The sequence below is a fragment of the Patella vulgata genome, chromosome 3, assembly GCF_932274485.2.
Source record: "Patella vulgata chromosome 3, xgPatVulg1.2, whole genome shotgun sequence".
Classification (NCBI taxonomy): domain Eukaryota; kingdom Metazoa; phylum Mollusca; class Gastropoda; family Patellidae; genus Patella; species Patella vulgata.
In genome coordinates this window covers 28444578-28471310 of record NC_065881.2, presented here as the reverse complement: position 1 = coordinate 28471310, position 26733 = coordinate 28444578, and the positions used below count along the sequence as shown (strand labels likewise).

The following is a 26733-nucleotide window of genomic DNA, read 5'->3' as shown; positions in this document are numbered from 1 at the left end:
AATACTATTACTAATCAACTGTCACAGGTCAATGATAAAGCCGTCGACAACTCATTATTTACTCCGAATTATTAATCCAAGTGGTGATTGTTTGATATCTCATATCATCTTTAAAAAAATAATCTATAGGCCTTAAATGGAAATAAACAAAAATGGCCAATAATGTTCTTTTTGAAGAGAATTTTATTGATAGCTGAATTCCGTTTAACGTCGCTTCTTCATACGGCATGCAAAGTAAGGAATGCATTTGGGATATTATTGTTTAAAATTCTCTTATCACAATTGGTCGAAAAAATGAGAACGACCAACGAGTCGAAATGCGACGATTCTCGAGTCTGCCATTGAGTATCCTCTGAATAATGTTGATATTTACATCAAAGCCAAAATGCACGAAAGTGGACGTAAGCATTGACTATGAAATTGACATTTCTATAGGGACTCATATTTTGATAACGTCACGGTACCTGACAATAATAATAGACCTATCGTACACACGCAAAATCTTATTTTAATTCACGTTTTAAATGAACACGTGTACAGCTGTTTCGGCTTCTTTGATGATTATCCAATCAACAATCTTAATCTCCTGACCACTAGCTGGCACTAAGGTGCTAATTAATTGATGAGATTACCTGAGTTAATCTCACTAAAGTTATATTATACACAACAGACTACTAATGTATAGATTGTTCTTCAGTATAACACTATCATGTGAATATTATGTGTTGTGGATGTTTCGTTATGAAAGGAGTGCATTTATTATGATTTTCGTCGTCAGCACCCTTGAAATCCTAAATAATCTCATCAATTAATTAGCACCTTAGTGCCAGCTAGTGGTCAGGAGATTAAGAGTGAATCGCATGTAGGTACCCAAAAACATTGCCAAAACCAATAATTTATCGATAATGTCTTGCACGCGGTGTCCGGGCCAATTAGCAAAGGAGTTGTGTGGACAGCATGGCAACAGGCGGAGTTTATTTATATTTTTGGTGGGGTTTAAAACTCAATTTTATCCGTTCAAAATCAATTCATCGACAATATTTTGATCATATTTATAAACTAGAGATGCTCCACTTTACAACGATGCCAATTGTTATGCAAGAGGAATGACCGGTCGTCCCACTGTGAGCGAAGAAAAATAACTAATTTCGCCGAGAATTTTGAGAAATAGGACAGATTTAAGAATACGGTACTCTTACAAAACGTTCAAATACAGGTGTTTTAAAATGTTTTATTGCTATTTTGATCGTCTGTGTCGAAAGATAGTATATTTATAGACTCATTTTTGTGAAAATCTCAATTTCGTTCAAAATCAATATTTTCACTTATTTTGTCTTTATCTCATTATTGATTCTCCTGCATTCCGACTCATTTAGATGCGGCCGGTCACATATGTAATATCAGGATAAATTCAATATCATTTGAAATGCAATAGCATTTTAAAGCGGGAAGTTTGGGAAGTCACTCCCAAACTACAAAATATATACAAGTAGAATATAGGAAGAACACTATAATCTATATTTACACACAAAATAAGATAGAATGCAGCTGCAAGTTAAAAATAATAAGTATGTTATCAGTTGAATATTATGGTTCCCTCAGTGCGCAATATAAATGAGTTTTCAGTTTAATCTTAAAATTTTCAACATTTTTACACATCTTTATATCAAAAGCCAGATTGTTCCATAAAAGACATGCAGAATAATGAAAAGTATGTTTCATGGATTCCGTTTTGCATTTTTGAAGAAAAAGAGATTTACTGGTCTGTGAACGGAGCAAGATATCCGTTTTGGAAACAAGAGATTTTTCAATAAAAAAGGAATTTAGATAAAGTGGAGTATTAAATGTACATTTTTAATAATTTTGAATAAGACCATTTTATTATAAAGAATCCTCTGTGTAAGGGTAAGCCAACCAAGTTTAGTAAATATTTAGTGAATAATTCTTGCTGCCCTCTTTTGTAATTTTAAAAGAATGTCTAATCTACTTTTGGTAGCATTTCTCCAAATAATAGAGCAATAATCAAATATTGGTAGTATGTAACTGTTATAAAACAAAATTCTTATCTCGTAAGGTAAATGATCTTTTATCTTATTTAGGTATTGTACCTTATGAACGCTCTAACAACTGAAGTTATCATTCGATGTGTATGAAATTGATATCAGTGTCTTGTTAATGTTCACGTTGGCTACAAAAAAATAAATATGCGACTATACTTGTTGACAGCCCGGACGATTTAGCTGCTGTGGGTGTATGTTTTGTTGCCTGGCAACTTATCTTTAACATATTCTTTTCAAATCTGCTGGGAGGCATTGGGATTCACAAGCAAATGAAAACTATCGTTATTCAGCGTTCTGCAACTTTTCGTTCTAGAGTTATCCCCCCCTCGCCCCTGTTCTGAAAACTATATGATCGCGATAGAGGCGGCAGTTTTAAACGGATTCTTTCCAAATTTAGTTGAAAGCATTGTTTTCATGAGAAGACAAACCATTTTTCAGCGCTATGCGACCTTTTGTTCCTGAGTTATCCACTCCTTTCCAAAAACCTTTCTAAGGCAATAAAATTTACAATGTGGGTGTATTATATACTATTCAAAAAAAGTAGGGGATATTTGATTTTTAAGTGTTATTAAAGTCACCTAATGAAACTGACGAAGAAACAAATGACAAAATGAAATGAAGTTCACATTCATCGATTTATTCCAAATGATCGTTAGACTAAGTAAGGCACAGACTGACCATTATAAGGGTAAAATGATACCCGGGGTCAAACAGCAAAGTTACCACAGCATCACAACCAAGTCAGTAACGGGTAAATCCTCCTCTGTTTGCCAAACAAGCATTGATCCGACGTGGCATACTCCTAATGAGACGTCTAAGGTCATTTTGGTCCAGATTGTCCCATTCCTGTTGCAACGCAGCAGCAAGTTCTTGGACATTGGCAGGACGTTGTTGACGTTGACGTAACCTCTGTCCAAGCATGTCCCAGACATGCTCGATGGGGGAGAGGTCGGGACTCAGTGCTGGCCAAGGTAATGTGGTGATGTTCTGTTGTTGGAGGTAACCTGTAACGATCCTGGCCCTGTGACATCTTGCGTTGTCATCCTGGAAGATGAAACGGCGGCCATGACGTCGTGCGAACGGCACAACATGGACTGACAAGATGTTGTCCCGGTAGTACTGGCCTGTAACACGCCCTGCAACAACATGTAAAGCCGTTCTTCCAGCAACAGTGATGCCTCCCCACACCATAACAGAACCACCCCCAAATCGATCATGTCTGATGACGTTAACGTCTTGGAAGCGCTCGTTTCGACGACGCCACACCCTCCTACGTCTGTCCAAAAAATCAACAGTGAACCTTGACTTATCTGAAAACATCACATTGCTCCAGCGTCGATTATCCCAGTGTTGACGATCCCTACACCAACGACGTCTTGCCTGAATGTGATGATCTCTCAAACAAGGGATCACGCGAGGACGTTGGGCGCGAAGGTGACCCCTATGCAGTCGATTCCGAATCGTCTGGCCACTCACTCTCACACCAGTGTCTGTTTGAAGACGAGCGCTGATCTGATTTGCTGTGATGACACGATTTCTCAAGGCCAAGGTACGGATAAATCGATCCTGGGCTTGAGTTGTCGCCCTTGGTCGACCTGAGCGTGGTCTGTCCTGTACAGATTGTGTATCACGGTATCTGGACCATAGCCTGCTTATGACAGACTGAGAAACATTCATCGTCCGCGCCACAACCGCCTGTGTTGTGCCGATCTGTAGCATGCCAAGGGCACGTAACCTTTCATTTTGGGTAAGCCGACGCATATCAAAATTTGTTTTCTGGTCACTAAAACAATTAAACTGATGTTTCCACCCTGGAATTCAATGCCACAATGACTGTAACATTCAAAGTCAGAGTTGTGCAATGAAAACTATCGTTATTCAGCGTTCTGCAACTTTTCGTTCTAGAGTTATCCCCCCTGTTCTGAAAACTATATGATCGCGATAGAGGCGGCAGTTTTAAACGGATTCTTTCCAAATTTAGTTGAAAGCATTGTTTTCATGAGAAGACAAACCATTTTTCGGCGCTATGCGACCTTTTGTTCCTGAGTTATCCACTCCTTTCCAAAAACCTTTCTAAGGCAATAAAATTTACAATGTGGGTGTATTATATACTATTCAAAAAAAGTAGGGGATATTTGATTTTTAAGTGTTATTAAAGTCACCTAATGAAACTGACGAAGAAACAAATGACAAAATGAAATGAAGTTCACATTCATCGATTTATTCCAAATGATCGTTAGACTAAGTAAGGCACAGACTGACCATTATAAGGGTAAAATGATACCTGGGGTCAAACAGCAAAGTTACTACAGCATCACAACCAAGTCAGTAACGGGTAAATCCTCCTCTGTTTGCCAAACAAGCATTGATCCGACGTGGCATACTCCTAATGAGACGTCTAAGGTCATTTTGGTCCAGATTGTCCCATTCCTGTTGCAACGCAGCAGCAAGTTCTTGGACATTGGCAGGACGTTGTTGACGTTGACGTAACCTCTGCTCGATGGGGGAGAGGTCGGGACTCAGTGCTGGCCAAGGTAATGTGGTGATGTTCTGTTGTTGGAGGTAACCTGTAACGATCCTGGCCCTGTGACATCTTGCGTTGTCATCCTGGAAGATGAAACGGCGGCCATGACGTCGTGCGAACGGCACAACATGGACTGCCAAGATGTTGTCCCGGTAGTACTGGCCTGTAACACGCCCTGCAACAACATGTAAAGCTGTTCTTCCAGCAACAGTGATGCCTCCCCACACCATAACAGAACCACCCCCAAATCGATCATGTCTGATGACGTTAACGTCTTGGAAGCGCTCGTTTCGACGACGCCACACCCTCCTACGTCTGTCCAAAAAATCAACAGTGAACCTTGACTCATCTGAAAACATCACATTGCTCCAGCGTCGATTATCCCAGTGTTGACGATCCCTACACCAACGACGTCTTGCCTGAATGTGATGATCTCTCAAACAAGGGATCACGCGAGGACGTCGGGCGCAAAGGTGACCCCTATGCAGTCGATTCCGAATCGTCTGGCCACTCACTCTCACACCAGTGTCTGTTTGAAGACGAGCGCTGATCTGATTTGCTGTGATGACACGATTTCTCAAGGCCAAGGTACGGATAAATCGATCCTAGGCTTGAGTTGTCGCCCTTGGTCGACCTGAGCGTGGTCTGTCCTGTACAGATTGTGTATCACGGTATCTGGACCATAGCCTGCTTATGACAGACTGAGAAACATTCATCGTCCGCGCCACAACCACCTGTGTTGTGCCGATCTGTAGCATGCCAAGGGCACGTAACCTTTCATTTTGGGTAAGCCGACACATATCAAAATTTGTTTTCTGGTCACTAAAACAATTAAACTGATGTTTCCACCCTGGAATTCAATGCCACAATGACTGTAACATTCAAAGTCAGAGTCGTGCAAATCTTGGGTTGGACCCCCATGATGATCCCAAGCATCACCTGCATTCACCTGCGGTAGCTATTGGTGCGTTTGGGCGTCACATGTAACTGGAAATGTTTCTTCTGTTAGGTTCTATAGTGACTTTTTTCGTAGTCATTTGCATATTTTAGTATTATGCCCCCAAAATCAAATATCCCCTACTTTTTTTGAATAGTATATATCTCTTGTGGTTTTAAAGATATTAAATTTTGAAATCAGCGTAAATAATGATCAATTTTCGTCATAAATCTAAAAAGTTCTCAGTCTTGCCTGATCCGAATTAAATAATTTTTGGCGTGCAAATAGCTAGGCTAGTGCTCAATAGTGCCAAAATTCTTGCAAATCAAAAAAATTCATATATCATTGTGTAAACTGGTCTTAATAAAATCTATTTCATATAATCACAATTTGTCCCATATAAATGTTCTTCCAATGTAAGCATCAATTTGACGCTTGGTTTGTTAAAATCGGTTGAGTTGAACTTGGATTTGTTTCATCGTTTTCCTTGGTTTACAAAAAAGGTCCTTTCGAATCATGACGTATTCGTGTAATAAGTAATGCAATTCGTAGAAAATTGGACAAAATATCACAAAACAAAGAAAACAAATCGAACCAAATTTTCCTTATTTGCAGCTGGTTATTCGAGATCGAAGGAATTTCCTCTAGTCAAGTTGCTGTGTACCAGAAATAAAAACCAAATCGAGGCTACGAAAGCATATATCAATGAAGAAACAAAGAAAACCGAGCTACTATATTAACCGTGACGTTTGAAACAAATTCTGATACTATTTTTAGATCAGCCATGGTCAGTGATAAACTTCCGTCCGTCCGTCCGTCTCTCGGTCCGTCCATCGTCCACAATTTCTTGTGAACACTCTACAGACTACATTTATCGTTGATTGTTTTGAAATTGCTATATGTTGTTTGCATTAGTGAGATGAAGAAGCCTAACTAATTTCTATAACTTCCGTTTATTTCTCCTGGAGTTATGGCCCTTGTTTCATTTTGTTGTACCTTGTGAATGCTCTAGCGACAAAAGTTATTATCTGATCAGTATGAAATTTATATGCATCATTTAAATTAGTAAAACAAAGAAGACTATTGAATTTCAGCAATTTCCGTTAATTACATCTAGAGTTATGGCCCTTGTTTCACTTTGTTGGATCTTGGGAACACTCTAATGACAACAGTTATCAACCGATCTATTTGAAATTGATATGCATCATTTAAATTAGTGCAACGAAGAAGCCTATTGAATTTCAGCAATTTCTGTTAATTACGTTGTGAGTTATTGCCCTTGTTTCACTTTGTTGTACCTTGGAAATGCTTTAGCGGCAAAAGTTATTATCCGATCAGTATGAAATTTATATGTGTCGTTTAAATTAGAAAAACGAACAAGCCTATTGAGTTTCAGCAAATTACCGTTGATTACATCTAAAATTATGACCCTTGTTTAGCTTTGTTGAATCTTGTGAACGCTTGAACGACAACAATTATCACTTAATCTGTATGAAATTCATATGCATCATTTAAATTAGTGAAATGAAGAAGCCTATTGAATGTCATCAATTTCCGTCAATTACTTGTTATGTCCCATTTTTATACACCCACATTGAAAGTTAAAGTTAATATCCGACTGACTTTAAATTTATACACAGTGTTTAAGGTCATAAGACGAAGAAGTCTATTAATTTTCAGCGATTTCAGATAATTTCTGCCAGAATTATGGCACTTGATCACTTCAAAAAATCTTATGGATGCTCTAGAGGCTAAAGTTAATATCAGATTGAATTTAAATGTATACACAGTGTTTGAGGTCATGAGACGAAGAAGCCTATTGATATTCAAAGATTTCTGATAATTACTACCAAAGTTATGGCCCTTGATCACTTTGAAAATTCTTGTGACACTCTAGAGGCTAAAATTATCATCCGATTGACTTCAGATTGGTACACAGAGTTTAAGGTCTGGAGATGAACAAGTAAATTTTTATGACTTGAACAGCTAAATCCATGATATTGAAAGTTTTGTATACAAAGCGTTAGCATGGGGCAGAACTTTATAGAAAGCAAACAAATTCTAATGGTTTTCTGATAATTACTTCATGAGTTGTTACTCTTAATCAGATTTTAATGTATTATTATTATTATTATTATTAAAACGATATTTATACAGTGCTCATCTTCCACTGCAGAGCAATGCTCAGAGGCGCTTTACAAAAACATAAATTGAATCAATATAAAATTCAAATGTACATAAAAGTCTAAATGATAAAATTACACATATATAAAATCTTTTTAACTAAAAGCCTGTGTATAAAAATGTGTTTTTAGTGATTGCTTGAATATTGTAATAGATTTTGCTTACCTTAAGAAAAAAGGGAGCTTATTCGAGAGTCTCGGTGCCTGGAAAGAGAAGGATCGTTCTCCGAAAGAAGAAAGATTTACAGAGATGGGTTTAAGGAGAAAGGGGTCACTAGATGACCTCAAACATCTAGATGGCGTATATACAGTGATTAAATCTTTTATATAAGAGGGTGAAGTGTCATTAAAACATTTATAAACCAATAAAAGTATTTTAAAATGAATGCGGTACTTAATGGGTAACCAGTGTAAAGAAGCTAAAATTGGAGTTATGTGGTCATGTTTTTTCAAAAGAGTTATCAGTCTGGCAGCACAATTTTGAACTTTTTGAAGTTTATCTAGGTGTTTTACAGGAAGACCAGCAAGGAGAGAATTAAAATTATCAAGCCTAGAAGTTATAAAAGCATGAACAAGTGATTTAGTTGCATCTAGTGAAAAATATTTTCTAATTTTACTTATATTGTAAATGTGGAAAAGCAGCTTTTACATACATTATTAATTTGACTAATCATGTTCATGTTTTTGTCAAAGATAACACCAATATTTCTTGCTGAATTAACAGGTAAAATAACAGACTGAGCAATTGATATGGATCTACAATCAGATATCTTGCTTAGATTATAATTTGATCCTAAAAGAATATATTCAGTTTTGTCACTATTTAACTTTAAAAAATTAGCAGACATCCATTGTTTTATATCAATTATACAAATTTCTAGTTTGTCTTTTTTGGTATTAAAATCATTTGTTATAGATGGTTTAAAAGCAATATAAATTTGGGTATCATCTGCATACAGCTGATAGTCTAAGCTATGACCTCGAACTAATTTGCCAAGCGGAGAAGTGTATAGTGTAAATAGAATGGGTCCAAGAACAGAGCCCTGGGGTACTCCGTATAAGATGTCATTGTTGTTAGAAAATGTATCATTAATTGACACTCTTTGTTGTCGACCAGTTAAATAACTTGTTTTAATGCAAAACCATCTATACCAAAATCTACATTTAAACGACTAATAAGAATTGAGTGGTCAACTGTATCAAATGCAGCCGATAAGTCTAACAAAATAAGAAATACACAGTGTTGATTGTCCAAAGACAACAATATATCATTATGAACCTTGGTTAATGCTGTTTCTACACTATGAAATCGCTTATATGCACTTTGAAGGGGTTCTTGTAAATTATTATCATCTACATATTCTATGAGTTGATTGACGATACATTTTTCTATGATTTTAGATATAAAATTTAAATTTGACACAGGCCGATAATTTTTTAATATATTGATATCCAGGTCTGACTTTTTAATAATGGGTTTAACATTTGGAATTTTATACAAAGTAGGGAAAATACCTTGTTTGAAACAACAATTAACAATATCTGTTTTATATTTAGATAAAAAGTTACAGCAGAGTTTAAGGACTGAAGTTGGTAGTGAATCTAACGAACATGTTTTCAATGGTGACCCTTTGATTAAAGCTACGACAAAAGGTTCACTTACAGGACTAAAAGAGTTGAATGACGCAGAGAGTGGTTTGATGTTAATATCGATATCACAATTTAGAATATTCAGATTGTTTCTAATGAGAGAAACTTTGTTAACAAGATATTGTGAAAATTTATCAGCGAGATCTTTTGTATTGACATATTCAGGAAGTACAGAGTGTGAGGAACTACGATCTATCAGTGACTTGACTACACTGAATAATTCTCTGAGACTTTTATCACTTTTAGTAATCTTGTCTGAATAAAATTTACGTTTAGCACAGTCAATCATGGAATTTACACGGTTTTTAATGCTTTTATAAATATCCTTGTGAATGTGTAGTTTTGATTTACGCCGGGTCTTTTCTGCATGTTTCCGTAGTTTCTTGACTTCTCGTATCTCGTCGTTAAACCATTCACAACCAGGGCGAACAGTAACAGTTTTTACAATTAATGGAGCACAATCATCAACCGCCTGTCTTGTTATTGTATCAAAGTGTTTAACTTTTTCGTTAACATCTTCTATGCGGTTACACAAGTCTAAGTCAGAGAGCGATTGTTTAAAGGAATTTACGTTAATTGAACTAATTTTTCTAAATGAAATGATCTTTCGCTGAAAATGTTGTTTATGAAAGTCAATGTTAAATAAAACTGGAAAGTGATCTGATATAAGTACATCATCAATGGTAATATTAGATATATTAGAGCTGTTTTGATTAGTGATTATCAGATCTAAGAGGTGACCTTTATTGTGGTTTGGGTCCGTTACATGTTGAACTAGTGATCTGATGTCAAGGATATCATTAAACTGTTTTACGAGCGAGTCATCACTGTTGTCTAAATGTAAGTTAAAATCTCCAATTATGATAAGTTTCTGGTACTTCAGTAGTAATTGATCAGCAAATAAAGAAAATTCCTCCAAAAACTGGGCAGTATTTCTATTATTAGGTGGACGATAAATTGTTGCAATGTGGAGTGACTGGTTGTTTAGACAAAGATAACATGCTAAAAATTCAAATGAGCTGTATTTATCAGTAACACATTTTTTCACGTTTATGGCAGATTTAAAAATCAGGCCAACACCCCCTCCTCGAGATTCTCTGGGTGCATGTAACAAAGAATAGCCGCATGGCAATAGAGCAGATATTGTTGTTGAATCACTGGTACCAGTTAACCATGTTTCTGTGATTCCAAATATATCTAGATCATGATCTAAAAGAAAGTCATACAATTCGGTTGTTTTATTTCTAACTGATCTTGAATTCAAGAATCCAACTTGAATGTTTGTGTTTACTTTTATACTGCTATGGATAGTTTTAGCGTTGATCAAGTTTTTATGGTTAATCGATGATTGCTGTCTTTTACAAGTCTCAGTTATTGGTTCCGATATCACTACATCAATAGTTTTGATTAAAGTAGTTGAAAGTTCATAATTATTTGTGGAACATGTTAAATCTATCAGATTATGCTTATTTACTGACCTGGGTTTGTAGTTAGCTTTCCGGAAAGATATGACAGGTTTAATTGATCTCTGGTTATTACGACCACCTCTGGACCCCCTCCGCAATGGTTGGTTAGTTTTGTACAATGGTGAGTAACACATCACATCTCCTTACATCAACAACACTAGTGAAATTGAAATATTAAAACAGCAAATATCCTTCAGGTCTAACCAAACTTGAAAAAATAATCACAATAAAAGTAACCTTTGTTATATACCAGATGTAGTTCCAAATAAAATAGTTTAAAGAAAGTTCTAAAACACCTCAAATTACATAAAATAACACAGAGCAAAACATTGTGGCAGCCACTGAGAGGGTGCTCTAGTACATTATAAATGTTCCATTACCGAAAAAAGTAAAAATATGTGACAACACTTGTTGGCTGCCCAGACGATTTAGCTGCTGTGGTCGTATGTTTTGTTGCCTGGCAACCTATCTTTACATACTGACACAAGTAAGGAATACTAACCAATTAACTAAGATTATTATTACTGATCATTTATAGGAATACTGACGTGCAGTGCAAGTACTGACGGATTTAAAGCTGAACTCCGATTACAAGTATGGCGTTTATGTAGGGCGGTAATTTTTTTTATTTAATTATTTCTGTAGTTTTGTAATCGGAGTTCAGCTTTAAGCGACTACTGACAACACATATATTTCTCACGAGTTTCCATGAATAGTGACCACAATTAAAGTAGCTAAGTCCGTAACTCAATATCATCCAAAATCTTCGACATTGAAAACACGATTTTTTTTGCAATTTAAATCAGCATTGGTGTTGTGATCTTACCTGGAAAAGATGGGCTTCTGATATCCAATATTTAAGACAAAATAAACATTTTACAATTGGTACACGAATCGTGTACCATGATGCGTTTCAGCGCCGTTTGTAACAAGGTGCTCAAAGAATGAGGCTAGACATATTCCACAAGTCATGTCAAACGGTGATATCATGTTCTTATTTGGAGAGCATGCGCAATAAATAATATCGGTTTTCGCCGAACATAACTGATGACAATTCACAGTAAAACGGACACGATTATATAAATTTACAGTTTATATTAATTCATATTACATTATTATATGTGTTGCGACCCATTTGTGCCAATTTCTAGGTCCAAAATATTAGCGATTTAGCTCCTTTAACTTATTCTGGGCTATTTAAGGATATTCTAACACAGAAGGCAGTTAGTAAAAGCTCAGAGATCAGTTCTACACACTATCCATCCAGCAGTGTACAGGTGTATAAAGTCTATCTCAACACTGAGAAGTAGTAAATGTGAGATTTGTACGTTTACAGTATAGATTTCTCGCTTTTTAGTAAATTTGTACCAATATCGGTAAAATTCTAATTATCGCAACAAATCTAATACGAAGAAGCTAAAATCTGTAGGTACCGTGTGTTAATTAACAGGGGTGAGAAATTGACTGAAAGGTGATATAAATATTGCTAGGGGTGAAAATCTTGGCGACCGTGCGTTTTCTGTACTATTGTGTTAATTAATGAACGGGTTAAAAACAACTGTCACGGTGTGTATTCTTTGTTTGGTGACTTTTCTCGAAAGCGTGTTATAACTGCACCAAAGGTGATTATCAAGGACCAGCAGGCTTTATCTGACGCGTAGGTGTTAAATCTAATTTACCGTGCGATTTTTTGTTGACCGTGTGTTTTACGCAGATCGGTCTTTGTTAAATGCAGGTCTTTATACATGGATTTATACGTGGGATAGGTACGTATATCCCTTCTTATACTTATTTCATTTCTTGATGAATACGACGTGTTTTGTACTTCGTACCATAGTCAGACTGCAGTTTTTTATAAATTTGATCTTTTTTGCGGGTTTAATTTGTTTACAAATTATCGTGCGTACCACTATATAAATGCTCGTATCTTAAAATTGAACGCATGCAGTACCGTCATTTCCCGATATCATAACCAACCCCAATTTGATTATCCGATGTATTCTAATCACCATTGTTATCAGATTAATCAATCTGTTTTCGAAGCAGCCAATATATTGTAATCATATTTTCATACAAAACAGCTTTTCGCCGACTTACATGACGTCTTCCCGATATATTCGCATTAGGGTATGTTTGGTTCCCTTTCAACAGCTTAGATGACCCTTCTTGGACAATTAGTCAAACGTAAAGAAATCTAACTCTCGGTCCCGCATCCGTTGCATGTATAAATCGAAAGCACGGACTAGGCACGGCCCCATGTGTCGCCTAGCTTGTTCTATTCTAAAAGCATGCAATCGCCTTTGGAAATCACTTTGGTGTCTTTTTTTTTTTTATTTAAGTCGCTTCATTTGAAACGATTTTCATAATAAGCCGTAGTAATTTTTTATTTTTTTTTTACTGCCAATTCTGCTTAATTGTGTGCGCTTTGAAATCTAAAAACTTGACGTAAAACAAATAATGGATACGGGTTTAGAATAGGGTTATAGCATGATCTATTTGTTAAAGGCCTGTTAATACAGTATGAACAATATGGAATATTAAATATGTGTCCGTATATACCAAAAATAAATCACATAAAACAGATGAATAATACAACATAGATTTGAAACAGAAAGTCTTCAAGTATATGCGTAAATATGTTTCCCTTTTGTCTAAATCCCATTTATAACTGTTTGATCTCCTTTTGCAGAGCAAAGACTTGTTATTTTGAATAACACCGAGAAATCACTTAAAGCTGTTACAATCAGAGAAAATATTATAAACATAAAGGGGGCGTGGGGCATTAACAATGTGATAACTCATAAAAAAAAATAATGATGCACACCAAAGTTTTTTTCATAAAGAGATGGTTTATCATGTATATTTCAGTAAATTTCACTATATTTGTTATGTATTCTGTTCACATCGACATGTAAAATTGCGTGAAAGAATTAGGCCACTACCTTTATAGGAATATATTTATATAATTAGGCAATAATAATTTATTGCTGCAGTTACCCATTTCGACTTATTTACTATATTTTAAAGTCATAGTTTTAAACCTATAGCTTCATTTTCAATATTTCTGGTTATTTATTATTCTATATTGAGTTCCACGTTATGAATTTTTTAAAAAGAAACTATTTCAGATCAACAGTAATTTCTAATACACCTTTGATGTAATTAAAATGTCTATAGCTTATAATCCATTGAAGCGTTTGTGTCGCTGACAAATTACAGTTTTTAAATAGGATACACAACACATCGTTATTAACTTACAGAGTCATGATGAATTTTAAATTTATTAAACCAAAGTAAGTATATAACAAGACAGTGAATGTATTTGGAATATTATTGTTCTGTTCTAAAATCTATAAATTTACCTTTGGTGTATAATACACATTATACAGTTACATGGAATTGTGTGTCCATTTATTGCCCCTAACAAAGTCTGGCAGCAGTTATATAACATCTAGGTCAACGTTGTTACAAGTTGGTGATCAGCGAAGCGTATAGTTCGTGCTCTGGTGTCAGTTTGGTGATTATAATTAGAAATGTAAATTTCCACTATGTGAATTGGAAATTCCTTTTAATAATTTAACAAATCCAAAAATAAGAAATTATTAGAAAAGACTTTAAATTTTCCACAAAGATTTTTTTTTGGGGGGGGGGGGGGGGAGGGGAAATATGCTATAGCAAAATATCATAGTCCTGTGATTTAGCATTAGTCCACGTACGCCGTGATAATGTCGGCATAGTCGCGTATTTCTTGGCCTTATATTTCTTTGAATAATTTATAATAATAATCAAAATAATAATAATCATCTTATATAGCGCTGGAATTCCAACCAAAAGGCTGCTCATTGGCGCAAATTACAACGTCATTAACAGAATGACTGTCAGAATAGTTCTGTTTTTAAGATTCTATATTTTCACTGTTTTTTACACTTTGTGGTAAAGAGTTCCAAACAATGGGAGCAGCGGAGGAGAATGCACGATCAGCACGATTTGACTTTGTTGAAGGTACCCTTAGTAGATTCATATCACACGATCTTAAATTGCGAGTAGGGCAGTAATTGGTTATATGTTCTTTTAAGTAAGCTGGAGCAAAATCAGAGTGGACACAGGTGTAAGTTAAAACAGATATTTTAAAAACAACTCTTTGTTTAACTGGAAGCCAGTGTAAATCCCTGAGGACCGGGGTTGTGTTGACTTTGTTTCGTTTTGGTTATGATTCTCGCTGCTTTATTTTGGATAAGTTGGAGTAGATTTAGTACCGAGACAGGAATCTGGTAAAGGAGGGAATTACAATAGTCAAGTTTTGACAAAACAAAAGAGCACATTAACATTTTGGCTGTTTCTATATTAATGTACGGTCTAATTTTCCCAATGTTATAAATATGAAAGTTTACAGCACGGCATATTTTACTTATAAACTTTTTCATGTTTAGCTCCTGATCAAACATTACCCCAAGGTTGTTCGCTGTTTTTGAAAGCGGTATTTCAGTGTCACCAATGGATAAAGTTTCAGTTAATAATTGATTGAGTTGAGTTTTTCAGCCAATCGGAAGTACTACAGTTTTATCATTCAGTTTTAGAAAATTGAGCTTCATCCATTGTTTGATGTCAGTAATACAGTGTTGAATTTTTTCTATCTAACTTGATAACGTTTCCCTGTCTTCGCCCTGCCCAGTCTTAAATTCCACCCATTGACTATGTTTCTTTTAAATCCCCATAAAATTCCACAAACTATATAACTGCAGTCCGACTATGGTACGAAGTACAAAACACGTCGTATTCATCAAGAAATGAAATACGTATAAGAAAGGATATACGTACCTATCCCACGTATAAATCCATGTATAAAGACCTACACTTAACAAAGACCGATCTGCGTAAAACACACTGTCGAACAAAAAATCGCACGGTAAATTAGACTTAACACCTTCGCGTCAGATAAAGCCTGCTGGTCCTTGATAATCACCTTTGGTGCAGTTATAACACGCTTTCGAGAAAAGTCACCAAACAAAGAATACACACCGTGACAGTTGTTTTTAACCCGTTCATTAATTAACACAATAGTACAGAAAACGCACGGTCGCCAAGATTTTCACCCCTAGCAATATTTATATCACCTTTCAGTCAATTTCTCACCCCTGTTAATTAACACACGGTACCTACAGATTTTAGCCTCTTCGTATTAGATTTGTTGTGATAATTAGAATTTTACCGATATTGGTACAAATTTACTAAAAAGCGAGAAATCTGTACTGTAAACGTACAAATCTCACCTTTACTACTTCTCAGTGCAAGTCATTATTTACTCCTTTGATGTTTTATTTCGTCTTTAACAAAAATGGTCGACAAGGTCTGAGAGCTTGATAGATGTAGCGCACTGCTGTGATGCCGTCTCCTCTCCCTGGACCAAAATTTTGGAACACCAAAACCAAAACCTGTGGGCAAATGTTATTGGTGAAGGTAAGTTTAGAGCCTCAAAAAGAGAGGAAACTTAGTTTTTAATATGGAAGAGGGACTTTTTGAAATTTTAGTTTTTAAACAAAAAAATTCAGCTATCATAGCCGAATTAGAGGATGGAAAATCACAATTACACGAAACACAAAACTCAAAGTATTGTTTCAGTATATCATTACAAGTACGCTTAGTGCTTTAAGCCAAGCTGTGATTCACATCAATTACAGGTTTTTAACTCCAAGAGTTCAATGTTTGCCAAGTACTTTCCAACAAAGAAGTCTCCACTTTTTGTTCTGAAGAGGTTCTGCCATTGGTGATCCAATAACACACTCCTTTGGTAAATGGATGGGGGTAGACATTGACATTTTGCGGAGACGATTGTAATAAGTCATTCCTTGCCAATCACGTAGATCTTGAATTATATCCAATATGTCTGGTATAAGTTGAAAGGGGGGATTGCCAAAATTGTCGTGAAGTGACCAATCCGTTTGAATAAAAGCATTGTTTTGGTAAAGTGAATTGTACGCAGGTAGTTTTGCATTCTACTCGGTTGCAAAATGTTTTATTTTATGTGAACCGAACTTGTGGTCTATCATCTAAAACACTACACGGTCTAATTCCCATTTGTATTTTACTTTCATGCTAGACAACATGTCGGCAGTTGTAATGTCTTTCCCTGCAATACGACGAGCTACCAGATGGCAGTTCAGGCTTAGGACTAGGTCCCAAATAGCCATAGTAACTCTGTTTAAGTCCTGATATTGTGTTCCCATGTGATTGATACAGGCTAGAGTAGTGCCATAAACACTGCTAACAGTTCTCTGAAATTGGAACTTTTCTGGGGGATTTTGTGAGGCCAATAGCAATACATCATTTTTCCATTGAAGTTCCATGGCACCATAACCACTTTGGGATGCATCCATGAATATTGTGCCGTCGACAGTTCTCGGAATTAAGAAATTCCGTTCCATTAGTGTACACTATGAAGCCATCAATTTTAATCTTAAACAAACTTCTTTGAAAGTGGTAATAAAGAATTCCAATCTGACCTAGTCGATATTAATCTGTATACTCCATGTAACCTTAGTGTTCCTGGAAAAATACTTTAGTCATACCAGCTAATCCGCGGGCAGATATACAACCTTTATCAAGAATTTTTCTAATGTCTCACTGTAAATCATAAATACATGTGCGAGTGACTCTTAGTGATGGACATGTACCAGTGTTAACAAAAAGACCTAAATAGTGCTTAGCATTTGATGGGTCCAGACTCGACTTATCAAAATTAACATTAAATCGTTATCGTTTCAAAATATTAAGAAGAAAGCATTTTTTTGTGTAAACAATATTTAATTTCAAAAATTTATGAAACGGGATATAAAACCTATAATATACAGATATACTATAAAATAATGGTGAAAATTATATAAATTAAATAAGTTATATGCACACTTTTTAAAACAAATGAAAAAAGAGGAAATGCTGTTTTATAACATGATAAAAAAAGGTTCTATAAATAGAATCATATATTGAAGCGCCTGGTGAGATCGAAGTATTCATGTTATTAGATGTAGCCTGATTATCTGTGCCAAAAAGAAGTGGTTTAATTGATTTCTGGTGTGATGGTAAAAGATTTATTGTGAATTTTTTCGTGCATCTAAATACAGTGGCCACCAGCGGAGAAAATGTTCAGAATCTTCAAAGAAAGGATCTATCCTTGTTGAATTTTTTCTATCTAACTTGATAACGTTTCCCTGTCTTCGCCCTGCCCAGTCTTAAATTCCACCCATTGACTATGTTTCTTTTAAATCCCCATAAAATTCCACAAACTATATAACTGCAGTCCGACTATGGTACGAAGTACAAAACACGTCGTATTCATCAAGAAATGAAATAAGTATAAGAAGGGATATACGTACCTATCCCACGTATAAATCCATGTATAAAGACCTGCATTTAACAAAGACCGATCTGCGTAAAACACACGGTCAACAAAAAATCGCACGGTAAATTAGACTTAACACCTACGCGTCAGATAAAGCCTGCTGGTCCTTGATAATCACCTTTGGTGCAGTTATAACACGCTTTCGAGAAAAGTCACCAAACAAAGAATACACACCGTGACAGTTGTTTTTAACCCGTTCATTAATTAACACAATAGTACAGAAAACGCACGGTCGCCAAGATTTTCACCCCTAGCAATATTTATATCACCTTTCAGTCAATTTCTCACCCCTGTTAATTAACACACGGTACCTACAGATTTTAGCCTCTTCGTATTAGATTTGTTGTGATAATTAGAATTTTACCGATATTGGTACAAATTTACTAAAAAGCGAGAAATCTGTACTGTAAACGTACAAATCTCACCTTTACTACTTCTCAGTGCAAGTCATTATTTACTCCTTTGATGTTTTATTTCGTCTTTAACAAAAATGGTCGACAAGGTCTGAGAGCTTGATAGATGTAGCGCACTGCTGTGATGCCGTCTCCTCTCCCTGGACCAAAATTTTGGAACACCAAAACCAAAACCTGTGGGCAAATGTTATTGGTGAAGGTAAGTTTAGAGCCTCAAAAAGAGAGGAAACTTAGTTTTTAATATGGAAGAGGGACTTTTTGAAATTTTAGTTTTTAAACAAAAAAATTCAGCTATCATAGCCGAATTAGAGGATGGAAAATCACAATTACACGAAACACAAAACTCAAAGTATTGTTTCAGTATATCATTACAAGTACGCTTAGTGCTTTAAGCCAAGCTGTGATTCACATCAATTACAGGTTTTTAACTCCAAGAGTTCAATGTTTGCCAAGTACTTTCCAACAAAGAAGTCTCCACTTTTTGTTCTGAAGAGGTTCTGCCATTGGTGATCCAATAACACACTCCTTTGGTAAATGGATGGGGGTAGACATTGACATTTTGCGGAGACGATTGTAATAAGTCATTCCTTGCCAATCACGTAGATCTTGAATTATATCCAATATGTCTGGTATAAGTTGAAAGGGGGGATTGCCAAAATTGTCGTGAAGTGACCAATCCGTTTGAATAAAAGCATTGTTTTGGTAAAGTGAATTGTACGCAGGTAGTTTTGCATTCTACTCGGTTGCAAAATGTTTTATTTTATGTGAACCGAACTTGTGGTCTATCATCTAAAACACTACACGGTCTAATTCCCATTTGTATTTTACTTTCATGCTAGACAACATGTCTTTCCCTGCAATACGACGAGCTACCAGATGGCAGTTCAGGCTTAGGACTAGGTCCCAAATAGCCATAGTAACTCTGTTTAAGTCCTGATATTGTGTTCCCATGTGATTGATACAGGCTAGAGTAGTGCCATAAACACTGCTAACAGTTCTCTGAAATTGGAACTTTTCTGGGGGATTTTGTGAGGCCAATAGCAATACATCATTTTTCCATTGAAGTTCCATGGCACCATAACCACTTTGGGATGCATCCATGAATATTGTGCCGTCGACAGTTCTCGGAATTAAGAAATTCCGTTCCATTAGTGTACACTATGAAGCCATCAATTTTAATCTTAAACAAACTTCTTTGAAAGTGGTAATAAAGAATTCCAATCTGACCTAGTCGATATTAATCTGTATACTCCATGTAACCTTAGTGTTCCTGGAAAAATACTTTAGTCATACCAGCTAATCCGCGGGCAGATATACAACCTTTATCAAGAATTTTTCTAATGTCTCACTGTAAATCATAAATACATGTGCGAGTGACTCTTAGTGATGGACATGTACCAGTGTTAACAAAAAGACCTAAATAGTGCTTAGCATTTGATGGGTCCAGACTCGACTTCTCAAAATTAACATTAAATCGTTATCGTTTCAAAATATTAAGAAGAAAGCATTTTTTTGTGTAAACAATATTTAATTTCAAAAATTTATGAAACGGGATATAAAACCTATAATATACAGATATACTATAAAATAATGGTGAAAATTATATAAATTAAATAAGTTATATGCACACTTTTTAAAACAAATGAAAAAAGAGGAAATGCTGTTTTATAACATGATAAAAAAAGGTTCTATAAATAGAATCATATATTGAAGCGCCTGGTGAGATCGAAGTATTCATGTTATTAGATGTAGCCTGATTATCTGTGCCAAAAAGAAGTGGTTTAATTGATTTCTGGTGTGATGGTAAAAGATTTATTGTGAATTTTTTCGTGCATCTAAATACAGTGGCCACCAGCGGAGAAAATGTTCAGAATCTTCAAAGAAAGGATCTATCCTTACTAAAATCATCTACCCATCTGGTAATTCTCAATCCCAGAGCTCTGACATATAACTGTTCTAATGACCCTATGAAAATAGTATGGTGATATATTACAGCCAAAAAACAAAACAAAACATTGAATATAAATTATTTGCAACTAACAGAACCAAAATATTTTCTGAATTCATTGTGAACCGTATGTGAAAGTATGTGAAAGTATTGATATCATCATATTTTACTTTTGGCACGTCAATATATGAATTAAGGCTCTGGGCATTAAGAACCAGGAGAAATTTTTTTTTTCCTTTTTTAGGAGCTACTGACACTGAGACCTAAGTAGGGGTTGATCTGTGCATGGAGGCTATAGAAATCTCTGTCTGGGGTGTTATCTGTACATCTATCAAAAGAAAATTAATTTCCGATTATTACTCGGCATTAACATTATAAACAAGATGCCTAGTCATCACCATTCGCTCCCTTGCACATGTTTGGAAGGCATAAGGAAAAATAACTTCTAGGAATATCAATGGGACCAGTCAGAAGATTTCTACTCTGATCACAAGGCAGGGTCGCTACTCCCAGTAATGTTAGCACAACAGCTTCTGTATGTTAAACGTTAAGATAAAATACACCATAAGATAAAATACAATTATAGTTTGATGTTTGAAATTGGTACAGAAGGACGGTCATCAGAAAATAAAATAATAGGTTGGTGAATGTAAAAGTGTTAAAAGGGTATCTTGAACAGTTTCTGAGATATACTCTAGAATAATAATTATACTCTTCAAAAAAAGTAGGGGATATTGAAATGCAAATACCTATCCAGGTTCTGATATGATAAATAGTCATGGACACTTGACATGCTTTGAGAGTGTGTTCACAGATGAAGAACTTATCGCCCCATAGAACCACTGAGCTGCATGTGCGACACGCAATAGCGCCATACTCGTGGGAGGGGTTCATTGTCAAATTTGACACTTCAAGGAAGGGTTGATGAAAACTGATGCTTGCTGGTTTATCCTATCCATGTTTGCTTTCCTATCGGTTCTTGCATAAGATTTACTGTTTAGCATATCTTTGCTTTAGTGTGTTACGTTTAATTTGATCGGGATTAAATCAGAGAAATTCCAAATTAGCAAAAGGCACAACTACTTTAATGGGTTGATGTTTGTACAAAGTCAAATTTGTTTTTATGGAAACACAAAAATTATTAATGAAGATGGGCATATGCCGTTTTGCCGGGACTTTGGTGCTACGGCCTACTCTTATATAGAATTCCAACTGCCAAGTGGTCTTTTACGTGCACTCCAATGTGTACTCGGTTTTTCGTACCATCCGAACGACTCGGCATATATTGATAAGATATATGTTAGGAGTAATGGCCTTGGACCTTGTTTATGATGAGCATGTACTTATTTCCAGGTAGCAATAAGATTATTAGAAAAAGAAAAATTAGATAAAGAAGACATGTTACAATTATTAGGTAGCAGACCATATGCAGAAAAATCGACATATGAAGAATTTGTTGAAGGAACAGGTAAATATCAGAAACAATACAAAGCAGTGACTGTCTTGTAACTCAACAGGTAATGTCAAAGGATTTAATTGTTTTTATACGCCCACATTGAAATGTGGTCGTATATTGTCGTCGCCCAAACCCCCCCAACTCCCAATCCCCCACCCCCACCCCGTCTGTCCGGCGTCTACAATTGCTTCTGGACGCTGTAGAGGCTCAAGTTAATATCCGATTACTTTAAATTTTTACACAGTGTTTAAGATCACGAGACGAAGAAGCCTATTGATTTTCAGCGATTTCCAATAAATACTGCCAGAGTTATGGCCCTTGACCACTTTGAAAAATCTTGTGGACGCTCTAGAGGCTAAACTTATCATCTGATTGACTTTAGATTGATAAACAGAGTTTAAGGTCTTGAGATGAACAAGTATATTGATTTTCAATGAATTTGAATAACTTGAACAGCCCTTGATCACTTTGAAAAATCTTGTGGACGCTCTAGAGGCTAAAGTTAATATCCGATTGACTTTATACACAGTGTTTAAGGTCGTGAGACGAAGAAGCCCAGTGATTTTCAATAATTTCTGATAATTACTACCAGAGTTATGGCCCTTGATCACTTTGAAAAATCTTGTGGAAGCTCTAGAGACCAAAGTTATCATTCAATTGACTTTAGATTGATAAACAGAGTTTAAGGTCTTGAGATGAACAAGTATATTGATTTTCAATGAATTTTAATAACTTGAACAGCTAAATCCATAAATGTTTCGTATACTAAACGTTAGCATGGGGTAGAATTAAAAGCCAAACAATGTCTAATGATTTTTGGATAATTACTTAATGACTTGTTACTCTTAATCAGATTTTAGTTGTTTATAAATGTTTCATTACCGACAATAGAAAAAATATGTAACAACTCTTGTTAACTGCACGGACGACTTAGCTGCTGTGAGCGTATGTTTCGTTGCCTGCCAACCAATCTTTGTTTGCTTTGTGGATATAGCTGGACCTGTGGATTATTTAGATATTTAAAACTGTTTGTGCGATTATTTCCTTAAAATCTGTGTGTAAGTTCCATATATAGTTAAAAATTTCAAGTCCTATAAAACAATTCACTACTTTTAACGTTTAAAATCATATAGAATCTATAGTCCATTAAACGTTTTCTTGTTATGGATGATTCTCCAAAGATAAAAGTTACCTGAAAAAAGAGGTAGAGCAATCAGCAATACAGAACAGAAAAATTTAACCATTTATAAAAATAATAAATAACTAGAATGAACTGCGATTCAGTGAAGACGTGTTTCACTGGTGACACGTTACCCTTGAACTGATGTCACATTCCGTACCACAGGAAACGTTCAAACAGATTTCCACATGAGCATTGTCCACCTGTTGTAAAATAGAAGCAGAATTAACCAATAAATCCAGCAATATTCGTTACATTTATACAACGAAGACTCGACACAATCAAATCACTTCGTTTTCAACCAAATATTCAAATTGGATTAAAGAAATAACCACTTAGATTGTCCTTTGTATGACAGAAAATTGATTTAAATTTGAACAGAACCCTTTATAAAGCCTTGTTAAAATGCGAAAAATCTTAAAAAGTGATCCTGACAAAATTGTTTATTTCTCGGCAAGGGAAAATGTTAGAAACACTTTTGTTGATACCTATATGATCGTTTTGATTCATACTGTTTATAGATTGGAATCGAATCATAATTTTATACGAATAATACAAAATTTAAGTGAAGATCGAATAATAATTGATACTTTTATGGACCAAAAACCTTGAAAAAAGTTACGAAGAAATATTTTAAAATGTGAAGAAAAGCCTGAGTGCGTTGTAAATAGCTCATCTTTACATCCTTTTTCACCTTTAAATCGAAATGGCGCAAAAACAAAACCGACTTTAGTAGGTGCATTCATCTTGGTTTACCAGATTTGTAAATATTAATATTTGCTTGCGAAAAGATGTTCCGACCCATCAAAATTGTACTTTTTGGCAAAATTATGTCACATCCAGTGCCGACAGAAAACTTTACCGGTAATAAAAAGTTGAGAATTTGCACCATGAAACATGAAATTTGTTTTATACAAATCGGATAATAAATAACTAATCTAGTACCCATAACCTGAATTAGCCAATAGCGGAAAAGGAAAATTGTCAAGGCATAAAAAGTTCACATCTTTGCTCAAATCAAATGAACCTTTTTTTTTCCATTTTTTGAATTCTTCCGGTATGGAGTTCATTGTCAGGATAGTTTTAATATCTGATCAGATGAAATCACCATGAGGAATCCCATGTTCAAATGTACCATAAATGCAAAAATGTCAAAAGATCGAATATTAAATTTCAATAACTCAATACATATTATACATCATTAGAATCGTCATTAGATCAGCTATCTAAATATATAAACATTTTTTGAAAATCCCTTAAAATAAGAAAATAATAGAATATTTTCAAAAAATTTAGGATTTTTCAATTTTTTTTGATTTTCAGTTCCATTTTTGCCCGATTCCAGTTATTTTAAAGTGATATTGGATGTCTTCATGCACAATACCAACAGAGGGACTCTCGATAGGAAAAGTTTAAGAAAAATCGTTGATGTAGTTTTCGAGATACAGACTGCCAAAAACGCTCCAAATAAGAAAATACTTGATTTTCAGCGAGACATATTTTGCTTCCTGATCATGGTATCTGTATGAATTGGGTATCATACGACAGTGGAACGATACCTGAATTTGTTTAATCAGTTGATATCGGACGGAGAAGTCGTGTTTTTTCCAAAAGCATCCATTTTTTGCGTTTTTTCAAAATATTGAACATTATTTCGACTACTTCCGTTTTAGGAATCCTTGTTGGAATTGCTTTATTGTTCGGTTTGACCATATAGCTTTATGTTGCAGGAGTTTCAGAAACATGGATTAATCCTTTCAAAAAATATAAGGGTTAGAAAATTCGAAAAATGAAGGGCGGTAACTCTGAATGAAACTTATATGTCTGGAATTGGATGGACATCAGGTATCCAAAAATGTAGGCCAAATTTTATAATTTATAATGTTTTCATTTTTCGAACGATAGAAATCAACGACGAAGTTTTGAAATTTCGAAATTTTCAACTGCTATCGTCTCGGAAAAGACTCGTGGTTTCCGAAAATGTCATTTGTTTGAAAATAGGTAAAGAATGTGGACGTATATTGCCGTCGCCCCTATCCGTCCGTCCGCCCGCCCATCGCCCACAATTTCTTGCCAACGCTCTAACTTCAAAAGTTATTATCCAGTTGTTTTAAAATTAGTGGTTTGAATTAGTGAGATGAAGAAGCCTATTTAATTTCAATAATTTCTGTTCATTACGTCTAGAGTTATGGCCCTTGTTTCACTTTATTGAACCTTGTGAACGCTCTAATGCCAAAAGTTATCATCCGATCTTTCTGAAATTTATATGCATTATTTAAATTAATGAATCGAAGAAGCCCATTGAACATCAAAAGTTATCTGCCGATCTGTATGAAATTTACATGCGTCATTTAAATTAGTCAAGAGAAGAATCCTATTTCAGCAATTTCTGTTTATTACTTCTAGAGTTATGACCCCTGTTCACTTTGTTGCACTTTGTGAATGCTCTCTCTAAAGTTATCTGCCGATCTGTATGAAATTTATATGTGCCATTTAAGTTAGTAAAAAGAACAATTCTATTGAATTTCAATAATTTCTGTTTATTACGTCTAGAATTATGGCTCGTTTCACTTTATTGAACCTTGTTAACGCTCTTAACGCCGAAATTTATAGGCATTATTTAAATTAGTGAAACCACAAAGCCTATTGAATTTCAGCAATTTACAATAATTACTTCTAGAGTTATGGCCCTTGTTTCACTTTGTTCAACCTTGTTAATGCTCGATTGATGAAAATTATCATCTGATATATATGAAATTTATATGCATCATTAAAATTTGTGAAACAGAGGTCTATTGATTTTCAGAAATTTCCGTCAATAATTTCTAGAGTGATGGCGATTGAGAACCTTGTGAACGTTTGAATGACAAAAGTGATCATCTGATCTGTATGAAATTTATATGCATTATTTAAATTAGTAAAACAAAAAAGCCTGTCGAATTTCAACAATTTCTGTAGATTACTTCCAGTGTGGAGACCCTTGTTGCAGTTTGTAGAACCTTGTGAACCCTCAAATGACAAAATTTATAATCTGATCTGTATGGAACTGTCTTGTAAAGACCCCCAATTACCTACAAAGGAACAAATATGCGACAACAGTTGTCTACAGTCGGACGATTTAGCGGCTGTGGGCGTATGTTTCGTTGCCTGGTGACCTATCTTTTAACTTTTGGGCACCAAACCAAATTCGGCCACTTTTGGTCTGCGCTGAGAAATAAGGGTCCGCGGTAAATAATAATAATGATAATAATTTTAGAAATCACAATAGGCTTTCCGACAAAAGTCCGAAAGCCTAACTAGACCTGCAAGCAGCACTGAACCGGCTTTCAGGAATCAAAGAAAGTCCCTTTATATCATTTCAAGGCTTTCGCATTCACACCCTAGACGACAGATAGGACTCTGAGTAACAGAAGTTAATAAAAGAAATAAAAGTAGTTTTCGAGATAAAAGTGTCTGAATAGGCTCCAAAAAGAAAAATGCTAGATTTTCGGCGTCCCATAATCTTTTGCCTAACCATTGA

The 26733-nt window shown here is 35.2% G+C and overlaps 1 protein-coding gene across 1 annotated transcript in view; it reads left to right on the top strand.

The window, feature by feature from the left end:
* Positions 1-26733, top strand: part of LOC130012155 (AFG3-like protein 2) — a 291436-nt gene that overhangs the window by 239401 nt on the left and 25302 nt on the right. The window contains exon 12 of the mRNA XM_056099481.1: positions 21931-22045. Within this exon, the coding sequence (XP_055955456.1) occupies positions 21931-22045 (115 nt within the window). The remainder of the gene's footprint in view (positions 1-21930; positions 22046-26733) is intronic.